Source organism: Piliocolobus tephrosceles, chromosome 5 (genome assembly GCF_002776525.5).
Source record: "Piliocolobus tephrosceles isolate RC106 chromosome 5, ASM277652v3, whole genome shotgun sequence".
In the NCBI taxonomy this organism is placed as follows: Eukaryota; Metazoa; Chordata; class Mammalia; order Primates; family Cercopithecidae; genus Piliocolobus; species Piliocolobus tephrosceles.
This window is the reverse complement of record NC_045438.1, coordinates 50,320,415-50,345,542: the sequence shown is the minus strand read 5'-3', so window position 1 is coordinate 50,345,542 and position 25,128 is coordinate 50,320,415. Positions and strand designations below refer to the sequence as shown.

At 42.3% G+C, this 25,128-nt stretch overlaps 1 protein-coding gene across 2 annotated transcripts in view; it reads right to left on the bottom strand.

Moving 5' to 3' along the window:
• The window catches only part of PCMT1 (protein-L-isoaspartate (D-aspartate) O-methyltransferase), a 60,619-nt gene extending 38,520 nt beyond the window's left edge, over positions 1 to 22,099 (bottom strand). For both annotated transcript variants that reach the window (XM_023188415.1, XM_023188414.1), the window contains exons 1-2: positions 21,843 to 22,099; positions 1,324 to 1,428 (exon numbers count right to left, since the gene is read on the bottom strand). In XM_023188415.1, coding sequence (XP_023044183.1) covers positions 1,324 to 1,428; positions 21,843 to 22,071 — 334 coding nt within the window. In that variant the 5' untranslated portion in view covers positions 22,072 to 22,099. The remainder of the gene's footprint in view (positions 1 to 1,323; positions 1,429 to 21,842) is intronic.
• Between the last annotated feature and the right edge of the window lie 3,029 nt (positions 22,100 to 25,128).

The following is a 25,128-nucleotide window of genomic DNA, read 5'->3' as shown; positions in this document are numbered from 1 at the left end:
CTCAAAAAAAAAAAAAAAAAAAAAAAAGAAAGGAAGAATTTCAGTAAGTTGAGAGTTGATATATTTTTGGCTTGTTTTTCCTTCAGATTGTTTTTTAAAAATAAGCTTTCATGTGTAATAGGTATACAAAGTCTGTGCAAAATGAAATTGCTTCATATTTCTGTCAACTTAAAATAAAACTAGAATAACTGAAAAAGCAGCTTAAAAGACCAATAAACTACTTCATTTTATTCTTTATCTTATCATCTAATGTTAATTCACACAATCTTTTCATGGTTCTTAACTTTTAGTTTCTTTTCTTCTGGTGTTGCTTTCTCAAAACTTATTTACCTGCTTCTTTCTGCCTCTGAAGCAAGTTTCACTGAGCGGTGGTAGCAGGTGCCTTCGGGGTTCAGAAGCTCCCCAGGATCTTCTCTGCTGACTGTTATAGTGCTTCAAAAGAAGATAGCATGGCAGCCGACTGACACAATCCTGAGGCACTTCTAAGCCTCAAAGGCGCCCACTGCCAAGGCTCAGCAGTTCAGCAAAACCTGCTTCAGGAGAAGCAGTTAAACATGGGACTTTCTAAAAACAAACACAAGCCAAAAAAGCAGGGCAAATAAAGCAGATAAGTCAGTAATAACTTAAGCACACTTACTAATTTAAATATTGATTTAAAAAATTAATCCTAACCTGAAAACTAATCTCTAGTCAACACTAAGGCCCCTCAAGAAAACTCAGAACTCAGCTAATACTGTAAGTTTTCATTAAAAGTTTTTATTTTTTACAGCAGGGTGTGGTGGCTCATGCCTGTAATCCTAGAGCTTTGGGAGGCCAAGGTGGGTGGATTGCTCGAGTTCAGGAGTTCCGAGACCAGCCTGGGCAACACGCTGAAACCTCGTCTCTACTAAAATACAAAAAATTAGCCGGGTGTGATAGCATGCGCCTGTAATCCCAGCTACTCGGGAGGTTGAGGCAGGAGAATTGCTTGAACCCAGGAGGCGGAGTTTGCAGTGAGCTGAGATTGCACCACTGCACTCCAGCCTGGGTGACAGAGTGAGACTCCATCTCCAAAAAAAAAAAGTTTTTTTTCACTAAAATATTTTATTTCAAAAAATGTTTTTAATTCTTTATACTATGTATATATTGTTTGAGAAAACAGAAAACAGAAAAACATAATTTTATTAAAATAGGTATGTTTGGGATTATGAAACTTGCTGAGTCATAAAATTCAAATTAAGAAGGTAATAACAGATAAATATCTGTGTCCCAGGCTTTTTCTACTTACCAAAATCATAAAGTAAATGATGAAAAATGTGATGTTTTCAGAAATGTAAAGCTTACCTATTGATTGTGGAGAATCCATGTAAGGGTTACATTTTGCATAGTGGGAGCGGTCTGTAGCCAGCATCACTTCAAATACTTTATCTGTCTTGATGATTCCGTTTTCTGAAACAAACGAGGCAAATATTTTCAGAAGAGACAGACGTGATCAGACGTATTTTAGAATAATTACACCAGTGCTGTAGAGACTGAACTGGAAGAGAGAATGATTGGAAGTTGTTGCAATGGACCAGGTAACAGCAACCTGGTTTCTCTTTTTTTTTTTTTGAGACAGAATCTGGCTCTGTCCCCCAGGCTGGAGTGCAGTGGCTCCACCTCGGCTCACTGCAAGCTCCACCTCCTGGGTTCCCGCCATTCTCCTGCCTCAGTCTCCCCAGTATCTGGGACTACAGGCACCCGCCACCACGCCCAGCTAGTTTTTTGTATTTTCAGTAGGGATGGGGTTTCACTGTGTTATCCAGGCTGGCCTTCATCTCCTGACCTCATGATCCACCCACCTCAGCCTCCCAAAGCTGTACTACAGGCATGAGCCACAGCGCCCGGCCCAACCTAGTCTTTAGTAACAGCAAGGACACAGAAAAGTAGAAGGATAATGAGTTATATTTGGTAGGTAATATATACCTGACTGACTGGATTTGGGAGTGGGAGTGGGGGTAATCGTTGAGATGCTGATGCCATTTACCAATTTAAGAAATCCTGTAGAAGGATCAAGTTAAGGGGTAGAAAGGTAAGTTATCTATTCAGTTAGGGGCTTCGGATCATACAACTGGAGATACTCTGTAGTCAGCTGGACACATGGATCTGGAGCTCAGGAAAGAGATCTAGAATAGATATTAAGATTTCTATTTATTATGGATGGCAACTGAAACAACCAAAGTGAATTCAAAGTGGCCAGAGAATAAATAGAGAAGACAAACAAAGCCAACATCTAAAAGATACACAAAGAAAACAGAGTCATCAAAGATGAGGAGCAGTCACAGAGGCAGGATGAAGATAAGACCATACTGTTGTAGAGCCAGGAGAAGTGAATTTCTCAAGAAGGAAAGCAAGATCAATAATATATATTTGCCTTCCCCAACAATTAGTTATTTGAGTTTAAGGCCGGATGCAGTGGCCCATGCCTGTAATCTCAAAGCTTGGGGAGGCCAGTGAGGGAGGATAGCTTGAGCCCAGGAAAGGCAACATAGTAAAGCCCTGTCTCTACAAAAAAAAAAAAAAAAAAAAAATTAATCAGCTGGGCATCATGGCACAAGTGTGTAGTCATAAATACTCAGGAGGCTGAGGTGGGAGAATTAATTGAACCCAGGAGTTTGAGGTTATAGTGAGGTACGATCATACCACTGCACTCCAGCCTGGGTGAGAAAGTATGACCCTGTCTCAAGGCTGGGCACGGTAGCTCACAACTGTAATTCCAGCACTTTGGGAGGCCCAGGCGGGCAAATCACTTAAGGTTAGGAGTTTGAGACCAGCCTGTCCAACATGGTGAAACCCCATCTCTAATAAAAATACAAAAATTAGCCAGGTGTGGTGGCACACACCTGTAATCCCAGCTACTCAAGAGGCTGAGACAGGAGAATTGCTTGAACCCAGAGGCAGAGGTTGCAGAGAGCCGAGATCGTGCCACTGAATTCCAGCCTGAGTGATAGAGTAAGACTCCATGTCAAAAAAAAAAAAAGAATCCTGCATAAATATGTGCTAACTCCCGTTTTCCTCCCCACTACCAATATCATTCTCCATTAAAGAAGGTGCAGGGCGCTATACTAACAGGAGGCGGTACACATGAACTCTGTCCACAAAATGCCTAAAAGTAGGAAAAAGAAAAAAAAATTTCAAACCAATGCCATTCAAAACTAATATAAAAAGAAAACTAAATGCAAATAAATACATTTCTGATTAAACAAAAACCATATTTAAAACTATATTCCAAGAAAATGTGCCAGGAAGTAAACATATTACCAGGAAAAATTAACTTCAAAATACATTCTGATGAAACTATTAGATTTTAAAGGAAAGGAAAAAAATTCTCAGAACATCAAGGCAAAAATAATTAGCTGGGCTGGCACAGTGGCTAACGTCTGTAATCCTAGCACTTTGGGAGGCTGAGGCGGGCGGATCACTTGAGGTCAGGAGTTCAAGACCAGCACGGCCAACATGGCGAAACCCCATCTCTACTAAAAATACAAAAATTAGCTGGGCATGGTGGCACATGCCTGTAATCCCAGTTCCTAAGGAGGCCGAAGCACAAGAATTGCTTGAACCCAGGAGGAGAAGGCTGCAGTGAGCCGAAATCGCACCACTGCACTCAAGCATAAGCAACAGAGCAACGCTCTGTCTTTAAAAAAATTAAAAAAGAAAAAAAAAAATTATCCGAGCATGGTAGTGCATCTCTGTGATCCCAGCTACTCAGAGGCTAAGGTGGGAGGATCATTTGAGCCTGGGAGGCGGAGGCTGCAGTGAGTCAAGATCATGCCACTGCACTCCAGCCTGAGCGACAGGGTGAGACCCCATTTCCAAAAAAAAAATCAAGACAAATAGATCGAATTACCTATTATAATAAGAATTTTAAAAATTAGGGGCCAGGCACGGTGGCTCACGCCCGTAATCCGAGCACTTTGGGAGGTCAAGGCCAAAGGATTGCTTAAGCCTAGGAGCTCAAGAACATCCTGGGCAACATAGGAAGACCCTGTTTCTTTAAAAAAATTCGAAAATTAGCTAGGTGTGGTGCCATGTGCTTGTGGTTCCAGCTACCTGGAGGTTGAGGTGGCATGATCACTTGAGCTCAGTAAGTTGAGGCTACAGTGAGCCGTGATCATGCTACTGTACTCCAGCCTGCGCAACAGAGTAAGACCCTGTCTCAAAACACAGACAAACAGGTCGGGTGTGGTGGCTCATGCCTGTAATCCCAGCACTTTGGGAGGCCAAGGTGGGTGGATCACCTGACGTCAGGAGTTCAAAGACCAGCCTGGCCAACATGGCGAAACCCTGTCTCTACTAAAATTACAAACATTAGCCAGGTGTGGTGGCACGCACCTGTAATCCCAGCTACTCAGAAGGCTGAGACAGGAGAATCGCTTGAACCTGGGAGGCGGAGGTCGCAGTGAGCCAAGACTGCGCCACTGCACTCCAGTCTGGGTGACAGAGCGAGACTTCATCTCAAAACAAACAAACGAACAAAAAATTAGGTCACCACGGGTTTCTTAAGAGCAACAAACAAGCCGGATGCAGTGTCTCAGGTCTGTAATCCCAGCAATTTAGAAGGCCAAGGTGGGTAGATCACTTGAGTCCAGGAGTTCGAGACCACCCTGGGCAACATGAAGAGACCCCCATCTCTACAAAAAAACTTAAAAAATTAGCCAGATGTAGTGACGCATACCCGTAGACCCAGCTACTCAGGGGACTGAGGTGGGAGGACTGCTTGAGCCTGGGAGGTCAAGGATGCAGTATGCCCTGATCATGCCCTGCACTCCAGCCTGGGTGATAAGAGTGAGACCCTGTCTCAATAAATAAAAATAAAAATTAAGAGCAAGATTCAAAGCAAAGTAAGAATAAAGCAGCATTTTCAAGAAATTCAAGGAAAGAAAGTGCAAGTCAACCATAAAAAGAAGTGAACGGCTAGGTGTGGTGACTCATGCCTATAATCCCAGCACTGTGGGAGGCCAAGATAGGAGGATCACTTGAGCCCAAGAGTTGAAGACCAGCCTGAGTAACATAGTGGGAACCTGTCTCTACCAAAAAAAAAAAAAAAAAAAAAGGAGCGAATTACTGATATACCCAACATGAATGAATCTCTTTTTTTTCTTTTCTTTTTGAGACAGAGTCTAGCTCTATCACCCAGGCTGGAGTGCAGTGGCGTGATCTTGGCTCACGGCAACCTGCCTCCTGGGTTCAAGTGATTCTCCTGCCCCAGCCTCCCAAGTAGTTGGGATTACAAGCGCCTGCCACCATGCCCAGCTAAGTTTGGTATTTTTAGTAGAGATGGGGTTTCACTGTGTTGGCCAGGCTAGTCTCAAACTCCTGACCTCATGATCCACCTGCCTCAGCCTCCCAAAGTGCTGGGATTACAGGCATGAGCCACCACACTTGGCTTGAATGAATCTCAAAAGCACTCATTTAAGTGAAAGAAGCCAGGTGAGGAGACTACATATGATTCAATTTTTAACACATTCTAGAAAAGCCAAAACCATAGTGGTAGAAGGCCCATCTGTAGTTGCTAGGGGATAGGAGAAGGGAGGAGATTAATTGCAAAGAGACACGAGAAAACTTTTTGGGTGAAAGAAGCATTCTATTCCTGAGATCAGCAAACAACTGTAAAGGTCCAAATAGTAAATATTTTAGGATTTGCAAGCCATATAATCTCTGTTACAACTACTAAACACTGCCACTGTGGTGCCAGAACAGCCAGAAACACTATATAAATGAAAATGTGGCTGTGTTCCAATAAAAATTTATAAAACCAGGCAGCAGGCCAAATTTGATCTGTGGCCTGTAGTTTGCTGACCCATGTTCTACATCATAATGAAGTTGGTGGTTACACATTCCGTTTGTCACATTTTTCAAACTGTATTCTTATAACTGGTGAATTTTTATATAATTTATGCCTCAATAAAGCTGATTTTTTAAAGTGTAAGCCAAGGATTTTATACCCAGCCAAGCTGTCCTTCAAATATCAAGGCTATAGGAAGGAAAAAAACCATTTTGAATATGCAGGAACTCAGAGAATGCTGCACACACAAGCCCTTTCTGAGGAATCTTCTAGAGGATGTGTTTCATCTAACCAAGAGATAACCAGGGATATGTTGGCAAAGGACACATATGCAATTGTATAGCAAAGGCAAAAATAAGGATAGGAACATGGGTGAAATAACAGCACTTAAATGTTGTATGCTCTGACAAAGTAGAAAGAATACAACTAAAAACAATGGGAGGAGGAAAAAAGGGAAAGTAGAATTAGATCACTGATTGTTGTATAGGTAATAGAAGGAATCAAAGGATACCATTTCATACTGATAAACCAGATAGTAAAAAAAATTTTTTTGAACCCGGGAGACAGAGCTTGCAGTGAGCCAAGATGGCGCCACAGTACTCCAACCTGGGCGACAGAGCAAGACTCTGTCTCAAAAAATAAAAAATAAATAAATAAAAATTTAAAAAATGCTTTCAATGTTTTAGTCTAATGACCTTTTTGGGTAGCTTGCCTACACTTCTTTGTGTAGAAATAATGTTTTCTATTTGAGTAATTTATCCAAAATTTATATTTTAAAATGGAAAGACCATATGAGTTTGTCTTTTCTAGTTTATCACTATTTACGTTGTTTTCTCTATTTGATGTGCCTTTTTTGCTGATTTTAAAAAATATTCATTGTTACTTGGAAAGTTTGTATTTATACCTTTTATAGTGTCGTTAATTGACCTTAAATTTTTTTTTTTTTTTTTTTTTTTTTTTTTTGCTGAGCATGATGGCTCACACCTGTAATACGAGCACTTTGGGAGGACAAGGCAGATGGATCACTTGAGGTCAGGAGTTTGAGACCAGCCTGACCAACATGGTGAAACTCTGTCTCTACTAAAAATACAATATTAGCCAGGCATGGCGGTGGGTGCCTGTAATCCCAGCTACTCAGGAGGCTGAGGCAGGAGAATCGCTTGAACCTGGGAGGTGGAGATTTCAATGAGCCGAGATCACACCACTGCACTCCAGCCTGGGCAACAAGAGTGAAACTCTGATCCACCCGCCTCGGCCTCAAAGTGCTGGGATTACAGGCGTGAGCCACGGCACCCAGCCCCATTTTTTTATTTTTAGAGACATGCTCTGGCTTTGTTGCCCAGGCTGGAGTGCAGTGGCACCATCATAGCTTACTATAACCTCAGCCTCCTGAGTTCCAGTGCTCTTCCTGCCTTAGCCACCCCAACACATAGGCCTAGATATGCATGCCACCACACTTGGCTAATTTTTAAAAGTTTTTTTTTTAGAGAGTGGGTCTTGCAATGTTGCCCAGGCTGGTCTCAAATTCCTGGCCTCAAGTGATCCTCCCACCTCAGCTTAGATTACAGGCATGAGCCCCTGTCCCCAGCCTGAAAGCATTTATTTTTTTAAGTTTTAAAAGCAGAGTAATAATAGCAGTGATACTTGCTGAGTGTTTACCATGTGAAAGATACAGTTCTAATAAACAGAATCTTATGTTGTCTCAAGCCTATAAAGTAGGTACTATTATTATGTCATTTGACAGATCATAACATTGAGGTTAGAAAGACTAGTTAAGTAGTCCAAGATAACAGAGCAAATAAGAGGTAGGGTTATTCAAATTAAGAGGTTAGATTTCTATGATCACTTCACTATACTGCTACTAACATATTCAAATAGCTTAGTGAGTTCTACTATTTCCCAAAATAGTTCTTAAGTGGTTCATTTCCCTGAAATTAATTCAAATTCCAGAGGGTGATTCATAGACTCTCAAGGTCACAAGAGGTTTTAGGAGCCATCAAGTCTAACTTCATAAATTGGTACCATATTCTCTTCTAAAAGAGTTCCATTATTGTGGTTCTTACTAGCTCATTCAGACCATTCCGATTATTAGACAATTTCTCTGTATTAAGATGAATCTCTCTTTTTATAATTCACTCACATGAAACTCTTAGTGTTATTCTCTGAAGCCACAAAGAATATATTGAATTTCTATCTGGTCAACTATTTTTTACATAAAGATAAATCATGACTACCTCAAGCCTTATTTTTTTCAGGTTAGGCAGCTTCACTCAACACTGCCAAATATTCATCAATTTTTGAAACCATCATCATATTCACTGTATTCATTCCTCTATAGATGGACACTTAAGTGTGACATCTTAAAGACTGTACTTGAGGTACATTCTAAAAACCAAAGTAAATTAAAGAAATCATTTCCTTCAAGCTCGATAAGATACTTCTATCAAATTTATGTGAGCTTCTTTGGCTCTACAGATATGAAGGCATATGGAATTTACTAAAAACTCGGAATTGTTATTAATAGCATGCCATCAGTCATTTATTAAAAAGCTGAACCCATCAAGGCTCAGAATAAAACTTTTTTAGGCGTTACTGGGTGGTTTCCAAAAATTTTCACAACTTTCTTATTATTTATTTTTGCCCAGGATCCCATGTTTTAAAAGATGCTTAAACCAAACTATAATATATTTACTAAGTTATTAAACCATTTTTCTATCACTGGTACTCTATGATATATACAACTGCCAGCGCCCTAAAATATTTCTAACAAACAGAAAAGTAATTTGACATTTTAGTTTGCATGCACAGGCTAATTAGGGGTAAACGTGCAATTCCCATTAGGCTTTTTTGAAATAGAGAACAACTTGAGAGCCACCCATACCCAATCTGCTTGCCAACCTAGGGTCTAAAGACCGTAATTAAATGATTATAATAATGGCTAATGTTGGTCCAAATATGCAATGATTCAAGTGAAAACAGGATTCAAAAAGGATAATGCAATAGAATCCAAGCTATCAGCCAAATAATAAAAACCTTGAAAAAATTAGGGTCATGTTAAGAAAAATGTTTCTTTTCCCAAATTGAAGCATGGGTGAAACCGGGCACACAGGATAAATCAAATTCCAGGAAAAACACAAAAACACTATACAAGAGTTATGATTTACATATGAAGAAAACTAAAATGTGACAAGATTTCAAGCAACTAATGAAGCGTTAAAAAAAAAAAGGAAAAACATTCTTCAATAGTAGAAAGGCCTTCAATAGTAGAAAGTCTTCTTATAGTAGAAAGTCTTCAATAGTAGAAAAGCCTGTAATACAGGGAACAAAGGGCAGGGAACAAACTCAATACACCCCATAGTTCAGCAAAGTATGGATATAGTCATAAATATGAATGATGGCTACTGACTTTCAACTTTTGAAATCAACAATAAAGTGCATAAGATTTATTTACTGCTCAAAACAAAATGTAAATGTTATCAACTCTGACAATGTAAAAGAACTGTCTATCAATTAGGAAATGAGAGCAGGAACTCCCTAATACCCTTTCTTACCAAGTAGGTGCGTTAAGAGGTAGAGTCAGTTTATAAATTATGGAACAAGAAATAGAGGTTAAAGTCTATTACTCAAAGTTACAAAGGTAACCACAAAAGAGGAACCAAAAACTATGATATAACTATATGAAGGAAGGGGACAGGTTTGTATTGTGTAAATACTCATCCATCTTGGCAGGAGGTCAGCAGATGACGTCTAAAGTAGATAAATGCAAGAAATGAATAAATAAATCTTTGGCTCACACACACACAAAAAACCCACGAAACATCAATTTAAGCATATGATTTAGAGATATGAAGGCAATCACAAGAACCAAAAACAGTTAAAAGTGGTACACTCTAAGCAATGAGTTGGGGAATGGGGAAGAATGTTGTTTTTCATTATAAGCTCATCTTATTCTGTATCTTTTAAATATATACATATATTACTTGATTAAAAATTAATATTCTCAATTATCCTAACCTATCATAGATAGTATGTACGTGTGTATATATATGTATACACACACACACACACACACACACCCCACCCTTACAATTAGCAAGATACAGCAAGAACTCCTTTACTTTCATAGTGATAGAATTTTATTTTATGTATGTATGTGTGTGTGTGTACACATATATTTTGCATTTTATCTACTTTAGACATCATCTGCTGACCTCCCACCAAGATGGACATTTACACAATACAAACCTATCCCCTTCCTTCACATAATTATATCATAGTTTTATATATGTGTGTGTATATATATATATACATATACACACACACACATACACACACACAATTTTCTTTTTACCTGCATCCTCTATAATCCAGTATATAGCAATAGAATTATTTTGGGTGCATTCCCAAGTAGTCTCCCTGTGATTATATGAATCCTTACAATTAAGTTCTTGTCAATGGAACATATGTAAAAATTATGGATACAACTTCCAGATCATGCTCTTTTTGTTTTTTGTTTGTTTGTTTTTTGAGATGGAGTCTTGCTCTGTTGCCAGGCTGGAGTGCAATGGCACAATCTCGGCTCACTGCAACCTCCGACACCCTGGTTCAAGCGATTGTCCTACCTCAGCCTCCCCATTGCAGCTGGGACTCCCAGCCTCCCCAGAGCAGCTGGGACTACAGGCATGCGCCACCATGCCCAGATATTTTTTGTATTTTTAGTAGAGACAGGGTTTCACCATGTTGGCCAGGATGGTCTTGATCTCCTGACCTCATGATCCGCCCACCTCGGCCTCTGAAAGTGCTGGGATTACAGGCGCTCACTGTGCCCGGCCCAGATCATGCTCTTAAAAGGAATGGGTGTTTTCCTTTTTCTCCTGCTTGCCTCCCCATTGGCTGGAAGAGGGAGATGGTGAAGGTAAACTATCTTTAACCTTGCAGATGAGGGAAAGAGCAGAGCAACAAGAGAAGAGTCTAGGTCTTCAGCACCATAGAACCACCGTATTAGCCTTGAACTGTTTGGATTGATATGGGAGAGAGAAACTTTTATTTTGTTTAAGGTATTGTTTGGTCTTTGTTATAGCAACTGAACAATGTACCCTCATGCACAAAGCATATGAAGAGGTAAATAAGACCAGCCTGAAGAACAGGATTGGAGTTGGAGCATGGGAGTAAGCTATTTAAGACTCTCAAAAGGCCTGGAAAGCTAAGCAAAAGGTGTTTACACCTGATACAGTAAGCATTAAGAAACCTAAGCAGCAAAGTGACAACACAGAAATCGGTACACTAGGAAAATCAGTATAATGTGTAGAATGGATTGGATCTAAAGGGACAGAAACTGAAAAGTATGACAACCAATCAGACACCAGGTATGTTACTCTTAAGTTTCAACTACGAACTTGGGCTGGGATGGTATCAATGAAAATATGGTGAAACGGATGGCTATGAAAGGCATTTGTAGGAACTGCTGAGTTAATCTGATGACAGTCTGAAAGAATCAGTGATTATTCTAAGATATACAATCTGGGGGAATAGAAAAATGCTGAAAACTCTGGCAGAAATGAAAAAATAAAGAGGGCCTGTGTTGGTATGAAGCACTGAAAATACAGGTAAGAAAACAGGCCTGGTGCGGTGGCTCACGCCTATAATCCCAACACTTTGGGAGGCCGAGGTGGATGGATTACCTGAGGTCAGGAGTTTGAGACCAGGCTGGTCAACATGGTTAAACCCTGTCTCTACTAAAAATATAAAAATTAGCCAGATGTGGTGGCAGGTGCCCGTAATCTCTGCTACTCGGGAGGTTGAAACAGGAAAATTGCTTGAACAAGGGAGGCAGAGGTTGCAGTGAATTGAGATCCCACCATTGCACTCCAGCCTGGGCAACAAGAACAAAACTCCATCTCAAAAAAAAAAAAAAAGAAAGAAAGAAAGAAAATAAGCTGCAGATGGATTTCAAGTCATATAGAAACTTTCTAAGCTTGTTACAAGGTTACATCTCAATAAAGGAAATATTACCTTATTATATTAGTTTATAAGACTTGGATAGCTGTTAATCATCTACCCTGCATTTCTTCTCTGCTATCAACATGTCTGGAAAAACAGTAAGAAATTAACAAAACTTTCACCTTTTTCTTCCCATTCAGAATGATTAGGCATGACAGATACTAAGTAGAAGCTGAGACACCCAAAGTACTTTCTGTACTGAAAAAGTCTGAAAGGAATTAGTTTTAAATTCACAATATGGCCGGGCACGGTGGCTCACGCCTGTAATCCCAGCATTTTGGGAGGCCGAGGCAGGCAGATCACGAGGTCAAGAGATTGAGACCATCCTGGCCAACTTGGTGAAACCCCGTCTCTACTAAAAATACAAAAACTAACTGGGCATGGTGGCGCATGCCTGTAATCCCAGCTATTCGGGAGGCTGAGGTAGGAGAATCACTTGAACCTGGGAGGCGAAGGTTGTGGTGAGCCAAGATGGCACCACTGTACTCTAGCCTGGGCACCAAGAGCAAAACTCTGTCTCAAAAAAGAAAAAAAAAATTCCCAATATAATTAAGGAAGAATTTTATGTGATGGCAAGTTATGGTAAAGCATATTCTCTAAGTACCAGAGATTATTTTAAAATATGTACTTTTCTCTGCCAACCAATGGGGGAAAAAAATGGTTCTCTCACTATACCTTAATAACTTTTAATTTACATAGTATTTAGATGTTATTTCTCAAAGGAGGATATGTTCCTTGGATGCCTTTACATCACTAACAAACTACAATGTTATACAAAACTTAAAATGCAGGTAACATTAGAAGTTAAACTTCTGTAGCTGGCTACTAAAACACATACACTTCACAAGTAATTTCATGCAATCCATACCCTATGTAAAAAAAAACCTTGGGCCAGGCGCAGTAGCCTGTAATCCCAGCACTTTTGGGAGGCCGAGGCGGGCAGATCACAAAGTCAGGAGTTTGAGACCAGCCTGGCCAACATGGTGAAACCCCCTGTCTACTAAAGATACAAAAATTAGGTCGGGCGCGGTGGCTCAAGCCTGTAATCCCAGCACTTGGGGAGGCCGAGACGGGTGAATCACGAGGTCAGGAGATCGAGATCATCCTGGCTAACACGGTGAAACCCCATCTCTACTAAAAAATACAAAAAAAAAAACTAGCCAGGTGAGGTGGCGGGCGCCTGTAGTCCCAGCTACTCGGGAGGCTGAGGCAGGAGAATGGCATGAACCTGGGAGGCGGAGTTTGCAGTGAGCTGAGATCCGGCCACTGCGCTCCAGCCTGGGCAACAGAGCCAGACTCCGTCTCAAAAAAAAAAAAAAAAAAGACAAAAATTAGGCAGGTGTGGTGGGGCATATGCCTGTAATCCTAGCTACTCAGGAGGCTGAGGTAGGAGTATTGCTTGAACTGGGGAGGCAGAGGTTGCAGTGAGCTGAGATTGTACCACTGTACTCCAGCCTGGGCAACACAGCAAGACTGTGTCTCAGGAAAAAAAAAAAAAGACAGAAAAAAAAATTGGTCGGGCACAGTGGCTCATTCCTGTAATCCTAGCACTTTGGGAGGCCGAGTTGGGCGGATCACTTGAGGTCAGGAGTTCGAGGCCATCCTGGCCAACATAGTGAAACCCCATCTCTACAAAAAGTACAGAAATTCGCTGGGTATGGTGGCACATGCCTGTAGTCCCAGCTACTTGGGAGGCTAAGACATCACTTGAACCAGAGAGGCAAAGGTTGCAGTGAGCTGAGATCACGCCACTGCACACCAGCTTGGGCAACAGAGTGAGACTCTGTCTCAAAAAATAAAACATTTTTTAAAATCATAAAATCTAGGTACAAAGGACCACTGCGGTGTGGGGGGGTGGGGGGGAATCACAGAATCTTGGATTTGGAAGGGTTCTTAGAGATCTAGCGTACATTCAAATCTGATGACAAAATCCCTTCTACAAGATCCCTTACAGTGAAATGGTCAACCATTCTTTGCTTCAACATATTCGGTGACAGAAAATACGTTTTCAAAGCCAACTCTTTGATTGTTAGGATAGCCTTCTGAATACTTATTTATAATGAGCCAAAATCTGCCTCCCATTTGTCCTGGCTTGACCCTCCACTACATGACATTTCTTCACATTTAAACACCACTGCTCCACAAAGCCTTTGCTAAACCAAACCACCTCAATCCCTTCAAAGCACCATGTAAGATGCTGATCCTCTTGTTATCTTCATCGCCCTTATCCAATAATCTTTAGTTTTACACTGCCACCCTGAAAGCATTTAACCAAAGCTAAATATAGTATTAATAAATATATTTTTGTAACAGCACAATTGAATCTTTCCCCTCCTACATCCTAAGATCTTATTAACTAGAATGTAATACAGCCAAGCATCAATGCAATCCAAAAGCACCTTCAGTGATGGCAGATCTGTTCTCTATCTGCACTGTCCAATAGGGTGGTCACTAACTCTATGTGGCTACTGAGCTCTTGAAATGTGGCTAGTATGACTAAAGATAAAAATTTTTAATTTTATTTATTTATTTAATTATTTGAGACAGTTTCACTCTTTCACCCAGGCTGGACTGCAATGGAGTGATCTCGGGTCACTGCAACCTCCCTGGGTTCAAGCGATTCTCCTGCCTCAGCCTCCGAGTAGCTGGGATTACAGACTCCCGCCACCATGCCCAGCTAATTTTTGTATTTTTAGTGGAGATGGGGTTTCGCGTTGTTGGCCAGGCTGATCTCGTACTCCTGACCTCAGGTGATCCACCCACCTTAGCCTCCCAAAGTGCTAGGATTACAGGCATGAGCCACCACACCCAGCCAATTTTATTTATTTTTATATAATTTAAATTTAAACATACACACAGGATTTTAAGTTTACTTACTAGTACCTATGCATAAGACTGGCTTAAAATAAGTCTAAATGAGAAGGTATATTCTGAACTCTGAGGCCCCAATTTCTTAGGATTTTACTAGCTGGTTATATTTTTCCCATGTACATACAAAAGTAATGGAATATAAAGACTAAATGCTGGCTGGGCGCAGTGGCTCATGCCTGTAATCCCAGCATTTTTGGAGACAGAGGCGGGTGGATCATTTGAGCCCAGGGGTTCGAGAACAGTCTAGGCAACATGGCGAAACCCCATCTCTACCAAAAAAAAAAAATAGCCAGGCATGGTGGTGTGCACCTGTAGTCCCAGTTACTCGGGAGGCTGAGGTGGGGGGATCGCTTGAACCTGGGAAACAGAGGTTGCAGTGAGCCAAGATCATGCCACTGCAGCTGGAGGCTTGGGCGACAGAGAGAGGCTCTGTCTCAAAAAAAAAAAAAAAAAGGAAACAATAAGTGCTCTTTTCTAGTAGCAACACCTACTAGTGGCTAAGAACTGGTGCTGTAGATAGAATTAGAAAATAATATCCTTATTTACAAAAGTAAATGCTTTTAGGATATAAAAACTATAAATCATCATAATTCTTGGATATTCAAATGCCTACTAAAGATCTTGACTTAAATGTCTTATAAGAAAAGCATTCCTCAAAATAATCTCCTGATCTCTCACAGTCCCCTCCTCATAGAAGAAACATGGCTGCTCACTCACTCACCATTTCCAATTTAGAATATGGCAAATCATTCCAGTTGCCAAGACCTAAAACCTTGGTGTTGGATCCTTGCCTCCAATCTTTCTCCCATACCCTAAATCCAAATCTGGAATTCGCTATTTCTTCTGCCTGGAATGCTTATCCCAAGTCTACCTGCATGATCTGTGTCTATTCCTCCAGCAAGTCTTTGGTCAAATGATACCTTACTGAGGCCTTCTCTACAACTATAAACCTACTGCCCCACACACTCTGTCCTCCCTCCCCACTTTGTCACTTATCATGTGACATACTATACTTGGCTGCTCCCATTAGAAGCTACAAGAGGGAGTGGATGTTTGTTTTGTTCACTGCTATATCTTCAGTGCCTGTCATATAGAAAGCACTCAAATATCAGCTGACTGAATGAAAAATTCTATAAACATTATATATGTAAAGTGACAAAGTCAAGAATGCAAAAGAAACATAAGTAGAAATAATTGATGTATTGGGGAATAGACTGAATTATTTTTACAAATAAAAATAGATAAAAGAACAATTGCTTTCAGTGTTCAGTACAGTAGTTTCCCTTTATCCACAGGGAATACAGTCCAAGACCCTTAATAGATGCCTGAAACCGTATACAGTACCAAAGTCCATACAGCCCATACAGATGCTCAACATTTTTTTGTAATTATTATTATTTTTGGAGACAAGGTATTGCTCCACCACCCAGGCTTGAGTGCAGTGACATGATCTTGGCTCACTGTACCCTCAATCTCTCGGGCTCAAGTGATCCTCCCATCTCAGCCTCCCATGTAGCTGAGAGTATAGGCATGCACCACAACGCCCAGCTACTTTTGTTTATTTTTTGTAGAGAAAATGACAAATGTTATTCTCACTATGTTGCCTAGGCTGGTCTCGAACTCCTGGATTGAAGCGATCCTCCTGCCTCAGACTCCCAAAGTTCTGAGATTACAGGTGTGAGCCATCGCACTCAGCCCTCCTTAACTTATAACGGGTTTATGTCCCTTATGACAGGTTTACATCCAGTAAAGTAAAAAACTTTTAAGTCAAATCACTGTTAAGTCAGGGATCTGACATCTGTATGTTGTTTGCTTCCTATATATAACATACCCATAATAAAGTTTAGTTTGTAAATTAGGCACAATTAAGAAATTAACAAAAATAATGAATAATAAAATAGAACAAGTATAATTACATGCCAGCACCATTATTCTTGCACTTTGGGTCTATTATTAAGTAAAATAAGGATTTTTTGGACACAAGCCCTGTGATACTGTGACAGTCATTGCTAACCAAATAGGCTACTAAGTGACAAATGGGCAGGTAGTGTAGACAGCATGGATATGCTGAACAAAGGGATGATTCATGTCACGGGCAGGATGAAGTGGGACATCCAGAGAGTTCCTCATGCTACTCAGAATGGCACACAATTTAAAACTCACGAATTGCTTATTTCAGGAATTTTCCATTCAATATTTTCAGACCTCAGTTGACCTGGGGTAACTGAAACTTCAGAAAGCAAAACCATGGGATAAGGGAGGGACTACTGTATAGCATTTGAAGCCTATCCATTAAGTTAACCTCCCACAAACCCTCTGGTTTAAATACCCCTGCTCCAGAACATCACCTCAACTACTCCGGCTATCTTCCTAAATTTTACCATGGCTTGAAATTATCTCAATACAAGTAGGAAGTAAACTTTAATATAAACATTATTTAAATAGTCACATTCCCTGGATTAAGCAGGCTCACAGTTGTTTTAAATTAAGCTAATTTGTTTCATGAGCACATTACCAGTCCATAATCATAAAATAATTGTATTTTTCATTTCTAGAGACCTGTGCTGTCCAATATGGTAACTACTAGATACATGTGATTATTTCATTAAGTTAATTTAAAAAAAGAATTGAGGCCGGACGCGGTGGCTCAAGCCTGTAATCCCAGCACTTGGGGAGGCCGAGACGGGTGGATCATGAGGTCAGGAGATCGAGACCATCCTGGCTAACACGGTGAAACCGTCTCTACTAAAAAATACAAAAAAAAAAAAAACTAGACAGGCGAGGTGGCGGGCGCCTGTAGTCCCAGCTACTCGGGAGGCTGAGGCAGGAGAATGGCGTGAACCCGGGAGGCGGAGCTTGCAGTGAGCCGAGATCGCGCCACTGCACTCCAGCCTGGGGGACAGAGCGAGACTCTGAATCGAATTCAGTTCTTCAGTTGTCCGCATTTCAAATGTTAAATGCCACACGGAGCTAGTAGTTACCACAATGGACAATATAGAGAACATCACGAAGCACTCTATAGGGCAAGACTGCTATAGGCTTTTTCTAAAACATTATTCTAAAGCATAAAACTGGTTTAGCTGAAACGCTGGCAGAATTCAACCTTATAATTTTCAATTCTACATGTCACTGGTTCTGAAAATGTAGTCCCTGGACCAGCACTGGCACCACTTACAAATCTGTTAGAAATACAAATTCTCAAGCTCCAACAATCTGTGTTTCGACAAGCTCTCCAGGTGATCCAGGAGATTCTGAAACATGCTCAAGTTTTAGTCAGTGTTCTAAGTTACTTAAGAGTGGTTATGATATAAGCCATGACATAAAAAATCAACCATTACAATCTGAAATATTCTATAAATGATGCATCAACTATGAAATCATACAACCATATTGCTGTTATGATGGATTCTAATACAAAAGGAAAACAAAATATTCTTAACAAATTATATTAAGCTTCACTTCTTAAAAATAAACAAAAAACCAAAAAAAAAAAAAAAACATTGGCCAGGCGCGGTGGCTCACACCTTTACTTTGGGAGGCTGAGGCAGGTGAATCATCTAAGGTTGGGAGTTCAAGACCAGCCTGACCAACATGGAGAAACCTCATCTCTACCAAAAATGCAAAACTAGCTGGGTGTGGTGGCACATGCCTGTAATCCCAGCTACTTGGGAGGCTGAGGCGGGACAACTGCTTGAACCCAGGAGGTGGAGGTTGCGGTGAGCCAAGATCGCACCTTTGCACTCCAGCCTGGGCAACAAGAGCGAAACTCTGTCTCAAAAAAAAAAAAAAATTAAAACTGTAATTTCCTTCCTCTTCTAGTAAGTAGGCCCCTTTTCATTTCAATATCAACATAATCACATTTTATATTTTTCTAAGATTTCAATTAAAAACCTTTAACTCAGAAAGAATATACACAGTAGAATAATGAGGAAGGCAATATTTTCAAATTTTATGTCAACTGCAATTTTCCCATGAGCAAATATTACTTTTATAATAAGCTAATAAAAAGAAATCTATTAGCTAGAATTACCTCAGAAAGAAGTTGAAACTAAAGTTGCACAAGTGTTACAAAAGAAGCTAAACAACTATACTACTCTAATTTCCTCATAAATCTAGTATAAAACTATTTGCAAAATCAACATCTATGTATGCTAAATATTCCTTATTAAATTTTCTGACAGAAAAACATCCTTAGAAATTTCAGCTAAGAACAGAAATGCAATACATTAAAGTGATTATAAAACCACTGGGAAAAGATCTATCTAGTCTTGGCTTACCACAAATTTGGCCCAAAAAGGAGAGACTTTAAGAGCCTGATTGATTACAAATTTCTGCCACAGCCAAGTGCCTAGTATGATAATCTACTGGTGGAAAATTACTTAACACAATTTGTGTACAAAATGTTTCAGGTACATATACTGCAATAGAAGGCACTGAGATTATGTTAAGGGATTTCATAAAAATATTTACAACATATTAAGCTTATGTGCCATCCACGAGAACTCAAATCATACTTCATACTACTGTTGTACCACATAAATGTCCATTTCCAATCAAGCATCATTCCATAAAATGAACCTGACAATGCTTGACAAAACATTGACATCTAGGCTGGGCGCAGTGGCTCGTGCCTGTAATTCAAGCACTTTGACAGGCCAAAGCAGACAGATCACCTTAGGTCAAGAGTTTGAGACCAGCCTGGCTAACACAGTGAAACCCTGTTTCTACTAAAAATACAAAAAATTAGCCGGGCGTGGTGGCGCGCACCTGTAATCCCAGCTACTCGGGAGGCTGAGGCAGAATAATTGCTTGAACTCAGGAGGCAGAGGTTGCAGTGAGCCAAGACTGCACCATTGCACTCCACTCCACTTGGGCAACAAGAGCACAACTCCATCTCAAAAAAAGAAAAAAAAAAAGTTAACATCTAAACATTCACCATGGCCAGATGTAGTGGCTCACCCCTGTAATCCCCAAATTTTGGGAGTCTGAGTCCAACAAATCGCTTGAGTCCAGGAGTTAAAGACCAGCCTGGGCAACATAGCAAGACCCCATCTCATAAACTATCAGAAAAAGAAAAAAACCTACAAAAATTGGCCTGGCACGGTGGTACCCCTGTACTCAGGAGGCTGCAGTGGGAAAATCGCTTGAGCAGAGCACGAAAAGCAGGGGTTGCAGTGAGCCGAACTCAGGCCACTGCACTCCAACCTGGGTGACAGTGAAACCCTGTCAAAAAAAATAAACAAACAAACATTCTCTGTTACCAAACACTGAAGAGTCAGTTTCCACATTAAGTATTGTCCCCCCACCAAAAAAAATTGAAAATGACTAATATATTAAATACTGGCCAGGCACGGTGGCTCACGCCTATAATCCCAGCACTTTGGGAGCCCAAGGTGGGCGGATCACGAGGTCAGGAGTTCGACACCAGCCTGGCCAACATAGTGAAACCCCTTCTCTACTAAAAATACAAAAATTAGCCAGGCGTGCTGGCAGGAAGCCTGTAGTCCCAGCTACTTGGGAGGCTGAGACAAGACAATTGTTTGAACCTAGGAGGCGGAGGTTGCGTGAGCAAAGACCGTGCCATTGCACTCCAGTCTGGGCTACAAACCGAGACTCCGTCTCAAAAAAGAAAAAAAAAAAGTACCAACCATGTGCCAAACAGTACTCCTAATTTCTCTCAGCCACCCTGGTATGTCTAGCACAGATTTAGGCATATAATGGGCACTTAATGGGCATTTATGAAAAAAAGGGATGACTATTAAATTCTTAGAGAAGTTTAAAAAAAAATTTCTTTTTCTGAGATGGAGTTTCTGCCCTTGTTGCCCAGGCTGGAGTGCAGTGGTAAGATCTTGGCTCACACTGCAACCTCTGCCTCCCAGGTTCACGCGATTCTCCTGCCTCAGCCTCCCAAGTAGCTGGGATTACAGGCATGCACCATCATGTCCGGCTAATTTTTGTATTTTTAGTAGAGAGGGGGTTTCACCATGTCGGCCTGGCTGGTCTCGAACTCCTGAACTCAGGTAATCCACCCGCCTGGGCCTTCCAAAGTGCTGGATTACAGGCGTGAGCCAACCAGCCCGGCCAAAAAAAAAAAAAAAATTTAATGGTGCCAGCCCTTAAGGAAATTACAAATCGAGTTGGGAGATAAGACAAACACATGAAAAGCTAAGTAACACAGGACAATTAAAAATACCATGTGGCAAGATATGATTACTGCAAAGTTAGTAGCAAAGAGTGTTATAAATTCTGACCAGTGAGATTATTATAGACTGTGGCCCTTGTAGTCTCCCAACAAAACGGGGACGCTATATTTCGATTTAAAAAAAGAAAGTGACACAGCAATCATCCTACCCTAAAATTATCATCAGAAGAAGGAATACAATAAGAGAGTGATATAAAGAAACTCCACACAAGGTTTTTAAAGCCTATGGTAGCCCTGAAAAAAGTTGGAACATTAGACACGCAACCCTTTGTTGATCCAGAACCTGTAAAGGCTTCTGAAACACAAGTCTCTCAAGAACAGCATCCTCTGTTCTTTCTCCGCCCCCTACGGAGCTTTCCACTGGACAGCCGCCCGAGAAATTTCTCCCAGCATCTGCAATGGCAATACTCTCATCTTCCTCCACTCGCCTGTATCAGACAGTGGCATCTCCCTCCAGGGGAAAAAACGGAGGGCGGGGGAGGCTGCATAAGAGGGAAAGCTCGCAGCGAGGTTGATTATGGAGGAAGAAGGTGAGAAAAATGCAGGGGACGAGCGTGGGGTCTCCTGAGCGCCAGCCCACTCTCTCTACAAGGCCTAGCCCACACGCTCCCACCCCGAAGGCACGCCCCTCACAAGCCGGACCCGGACGCGGACCTGAGTGACAGCAGCACCACCTGTACTGCCCTCCCTCCCCCAGGGCCTGCAGGGAGACGACTGCCCCTGCCCCCACCAACAGCGGCCCCTGGCTCTTTCTCTCCCCTTCCAGTCCACGTCGTCGACGAGTGACAGTTCCCGAGGGAGGCCACTGCAAGCGCACGCCGTTCGGGACTACTGGGGCAACTCTGCGCCGAAGCCCTCCAACAGGCGCGCGGGGGCAGACAGAACGTTCCAGACGGCCCAGGGGGACCCGGTCCAGGCCCAGCCTGCCCCAGCTGCCCTACAACGGGCGGAGGTGGCACTTACTGCGGAGATTGTGGATTAGCTCCGAGTGGCTGGCGCCGCCGGATTTCCAGGCCATCGCTAAGCACACTCGGAGCAGGTACAGAACCACCTTCAGCGCGGCGACGGTGCCCAGCAGTTTTCCCAAGAGTGAGACCACCTCCCACACCGTCACCGCCCCGCTCGCGTCCCCGCTGTAGCTGCCGCTGTTACTGCCGTCGCCGCTGCTGCCGCCACTGCGCGCTCCCGGCATCCCCCGCGGCACGCATGCGCTCTGTGACGCCGCGCGGCTTAGGGTGCGGCCGGGTGGGGCCGAGGGCGGGGAAGGCGTGTGGCCCAGCCGCCCGCGCGTGTGGCTGCTGTGGCTGCTGCGGCTGCCAGGGGGACTGCAGGGAGGCCGGGCTGAGTCAGCGCCACCGCCGCTGCTGCATGTCCCTTTCTGAGGCCTCGAACCGCACCGACTTCGCCCTGCGGCCGGGCTCGGTAGCCTGATCAGTCACGTTCCCGGCTGCGTCTCCGGTCACCGAGCGGGACGGCGGGATGGCGGAGTCGATCTTTGCAGACGCTGCTGGTGGTTCCGCAGTCGCGGCTGGGTCAGCTGTTTCGAGCGGCGGATCTGCTCGAAATGTCCAGATTGTTAGACGGTGGGCTTCATCCGTTCCTACCTCACCCAACCCAGTTGACTAATATTTGGGTCGGTGGAGCCCGAATAATACAATAAGAATAAAACCCAACGACAAAGGCCCTCTCTAACCCTAGTACACCGGCCTCTGGCTTTGTGACAAACATGTCACCGTTAGGCTAAGCAAAGACTTTGGAACCCTGGTTCTAAAGCTGTCAGGGAGTGGAAGAATACCAGGACATAGGGGTGGGGGTTGGGGCAAAGCTTTGCTCCCTTAGAATAATACGAACGTAAAGAGTTGCGATTGGTTAAAAAATACCACTGTGTCCTCTGGTGAACGTGTTATTCTCCCGACAAAAGTGTGCATTTCCACCTAATTAAGCCTCACAAATTCCACCATGGCTTTATTGCTATCTGCTCTGCAAGACCATGAGTGAGAAGTTCACTGAGAACATTGCTTGTCGCGTCCAAATCGCTGACTCGTAATTTGACCTGAGACTGACGGAATCCAGCCATCACTTAGTCCAGTAATCTTTTTTTTTTTTTTTGAGACAGAGTCTCGCTCTGTCTCCAAGGCTGGAGTGCAGTGGCGCGATCTCGGCTCTCTGCAAGCTCCGCCTCCCGGGTTCAGCCTCCTGAGCAGCTGGGACTACAGGCGCCCGCCACCACGCCCGGCTAATTTTTTGTATTTTTAGTAGAGACAGGGTTTCACCGTGTTAGCCAGGATGGTCTCGATCTCCTGACCTCGGGAGCTGCCCTCCTCTGCCTCCCCAAGTGCTGGGATTACAGGCGTAAGCCCGGCCTCCAGTAATCTTTTGGAAGGAAACAAGGCTAAGACATCTGTTCTACTCTGTCAGCACAATTTTCAAATTCTAGTTCTTATCCGATTTTGTAAAATGTGACACTGGCCTATTTCCAATCCAAAATCAACATTACCTATTTTCTGGGATTCTGTGACCATAAATGAAAGTACTGTCAAAACTGAGTTTTTTTGTTTTTGTTTTTGTTTTTTGAGACGGAGTCTCGCTCAGTAGCCCAGGCTGGAATGCAGTGACATGATCTCGGCTCACTGCAACCTCCGCCTCCCAGGCCCTGGTTCAAGGAATTCTGCCGCAGCCTCCCGAGTAGCTGGAATTACAGTCACGACCACCATACCTGGCTAATTTTTTTGTATTTTTAGTAGTAGAGTTTCACCATATTGGCCAGGCTAATCTCGAACTCCTGACCTCGTGATCTGCCTGCCTCGGTCTCCCAAAGTGCTGGAATTACAGGCATGAGCCACCGTGCCCAGCCAAAACAGTGTTCTTTACTTCAATATTAAACATGAATAAATTGTTGATTTGGGACTGTAACCCACTTAATATTTTCCATTTTATCTTTTCTACAGTTTCTTGATCTTCCATTTGGTGAAAAGAAAAAAGTCAAATCCTTGATAGGAACCTGATAACTCTAAAGCTGAGCCAGACGGATTGCATTTACATGCAGTGCTTCCGTAAACTGTCCCTGTGAAGTAGGACTACCAATATCACATAAAAACAACCTTTTTAAAGAAACAACCTCTTGTATTCAGTAGGATTTACATTCTAATTAAGGAGGAATATGCATCTTAAGAAAACTAACAATAAAATATATCCAAAATATATGTAATTAGTGGTCTAGATACCAAATGCAAACTCACGCCTGTAATCCCAGCAGTTTGGGAGGACAAGGCAGGCGGATCACCTGAAGTCAGGAGTTCGAGACCAGCCTGGCAAATATGGTAAAATCCCATCTTTATTAAAAAAAAAAAAAAAAATTAGCCAGGCATGGTGACACTCACCTGTAGTCCCAGCTACCCTGGAAGCTGAGGTGAGAGAATCACTTTAATCTGGGAGGCGGAGGTTGCAGTGAGCTGAGATTGTGCCACTGCACTCCAACCTGGGCTACAGAGTGAGACCCTGTCTTCAAAAAGAAAAAAAGCGATGTTGATTTAGATCAACATTGGCTGGGGTCATCAGGAAATCGTTAAGGAAAGAACAGATCCTTGAAGGATAGGCAGGATTCCGAGGAGTAAAGAGGAAGGGAAGAATATTATAGGTGTAACCAAAAGCACAGAAGGAACCTAGAAAACTGATTCCTGGGCTATTGACAATAGATATCACAAACCTCATTCTTAATCATGCACATAATTAAATTGACCAAAGCTAGGCAATTGGCATCAAAACTAAAACTGGAATCTTTCAGAATTCTAACTCCAGGCTCTGACAGTGTGTATTAACTTTCAAGCAAAGTATTTGTTTGGGGGACAAGAGGGAGAGGTTTAGGATAGTAGGTTGGCACTGTATCCGAGGTACTTCCATGAGTATTTAAGTATTTTTGAATTGTTTTCTATGCGCAGTGACCTGCAACCGCTTAGGTGTGGTTTCAAGGTGGTTTCTACTGTATTGATTTTGTTCTATTTTTGCTCTTAAATTTTACACTGCACAATTATTGAACACAGGAAAATACTGATATTGTAGATTAAGAGCAAGTCCTACTGCTCAAAGGCCAAAGCGCTCTTGCCTTTGCTCAGAGTCGCTCTACGAGATGGGCCTCTCAGTCTAGGTTCTCCCAGTTTGTATGCTGACCGTGCCCACACTGGCTACCGAAGAGAATTGACTCTCTGCAGCCACCGTCTGCCTCCTAAAGTCCCATCCAATCAGGGTTCCG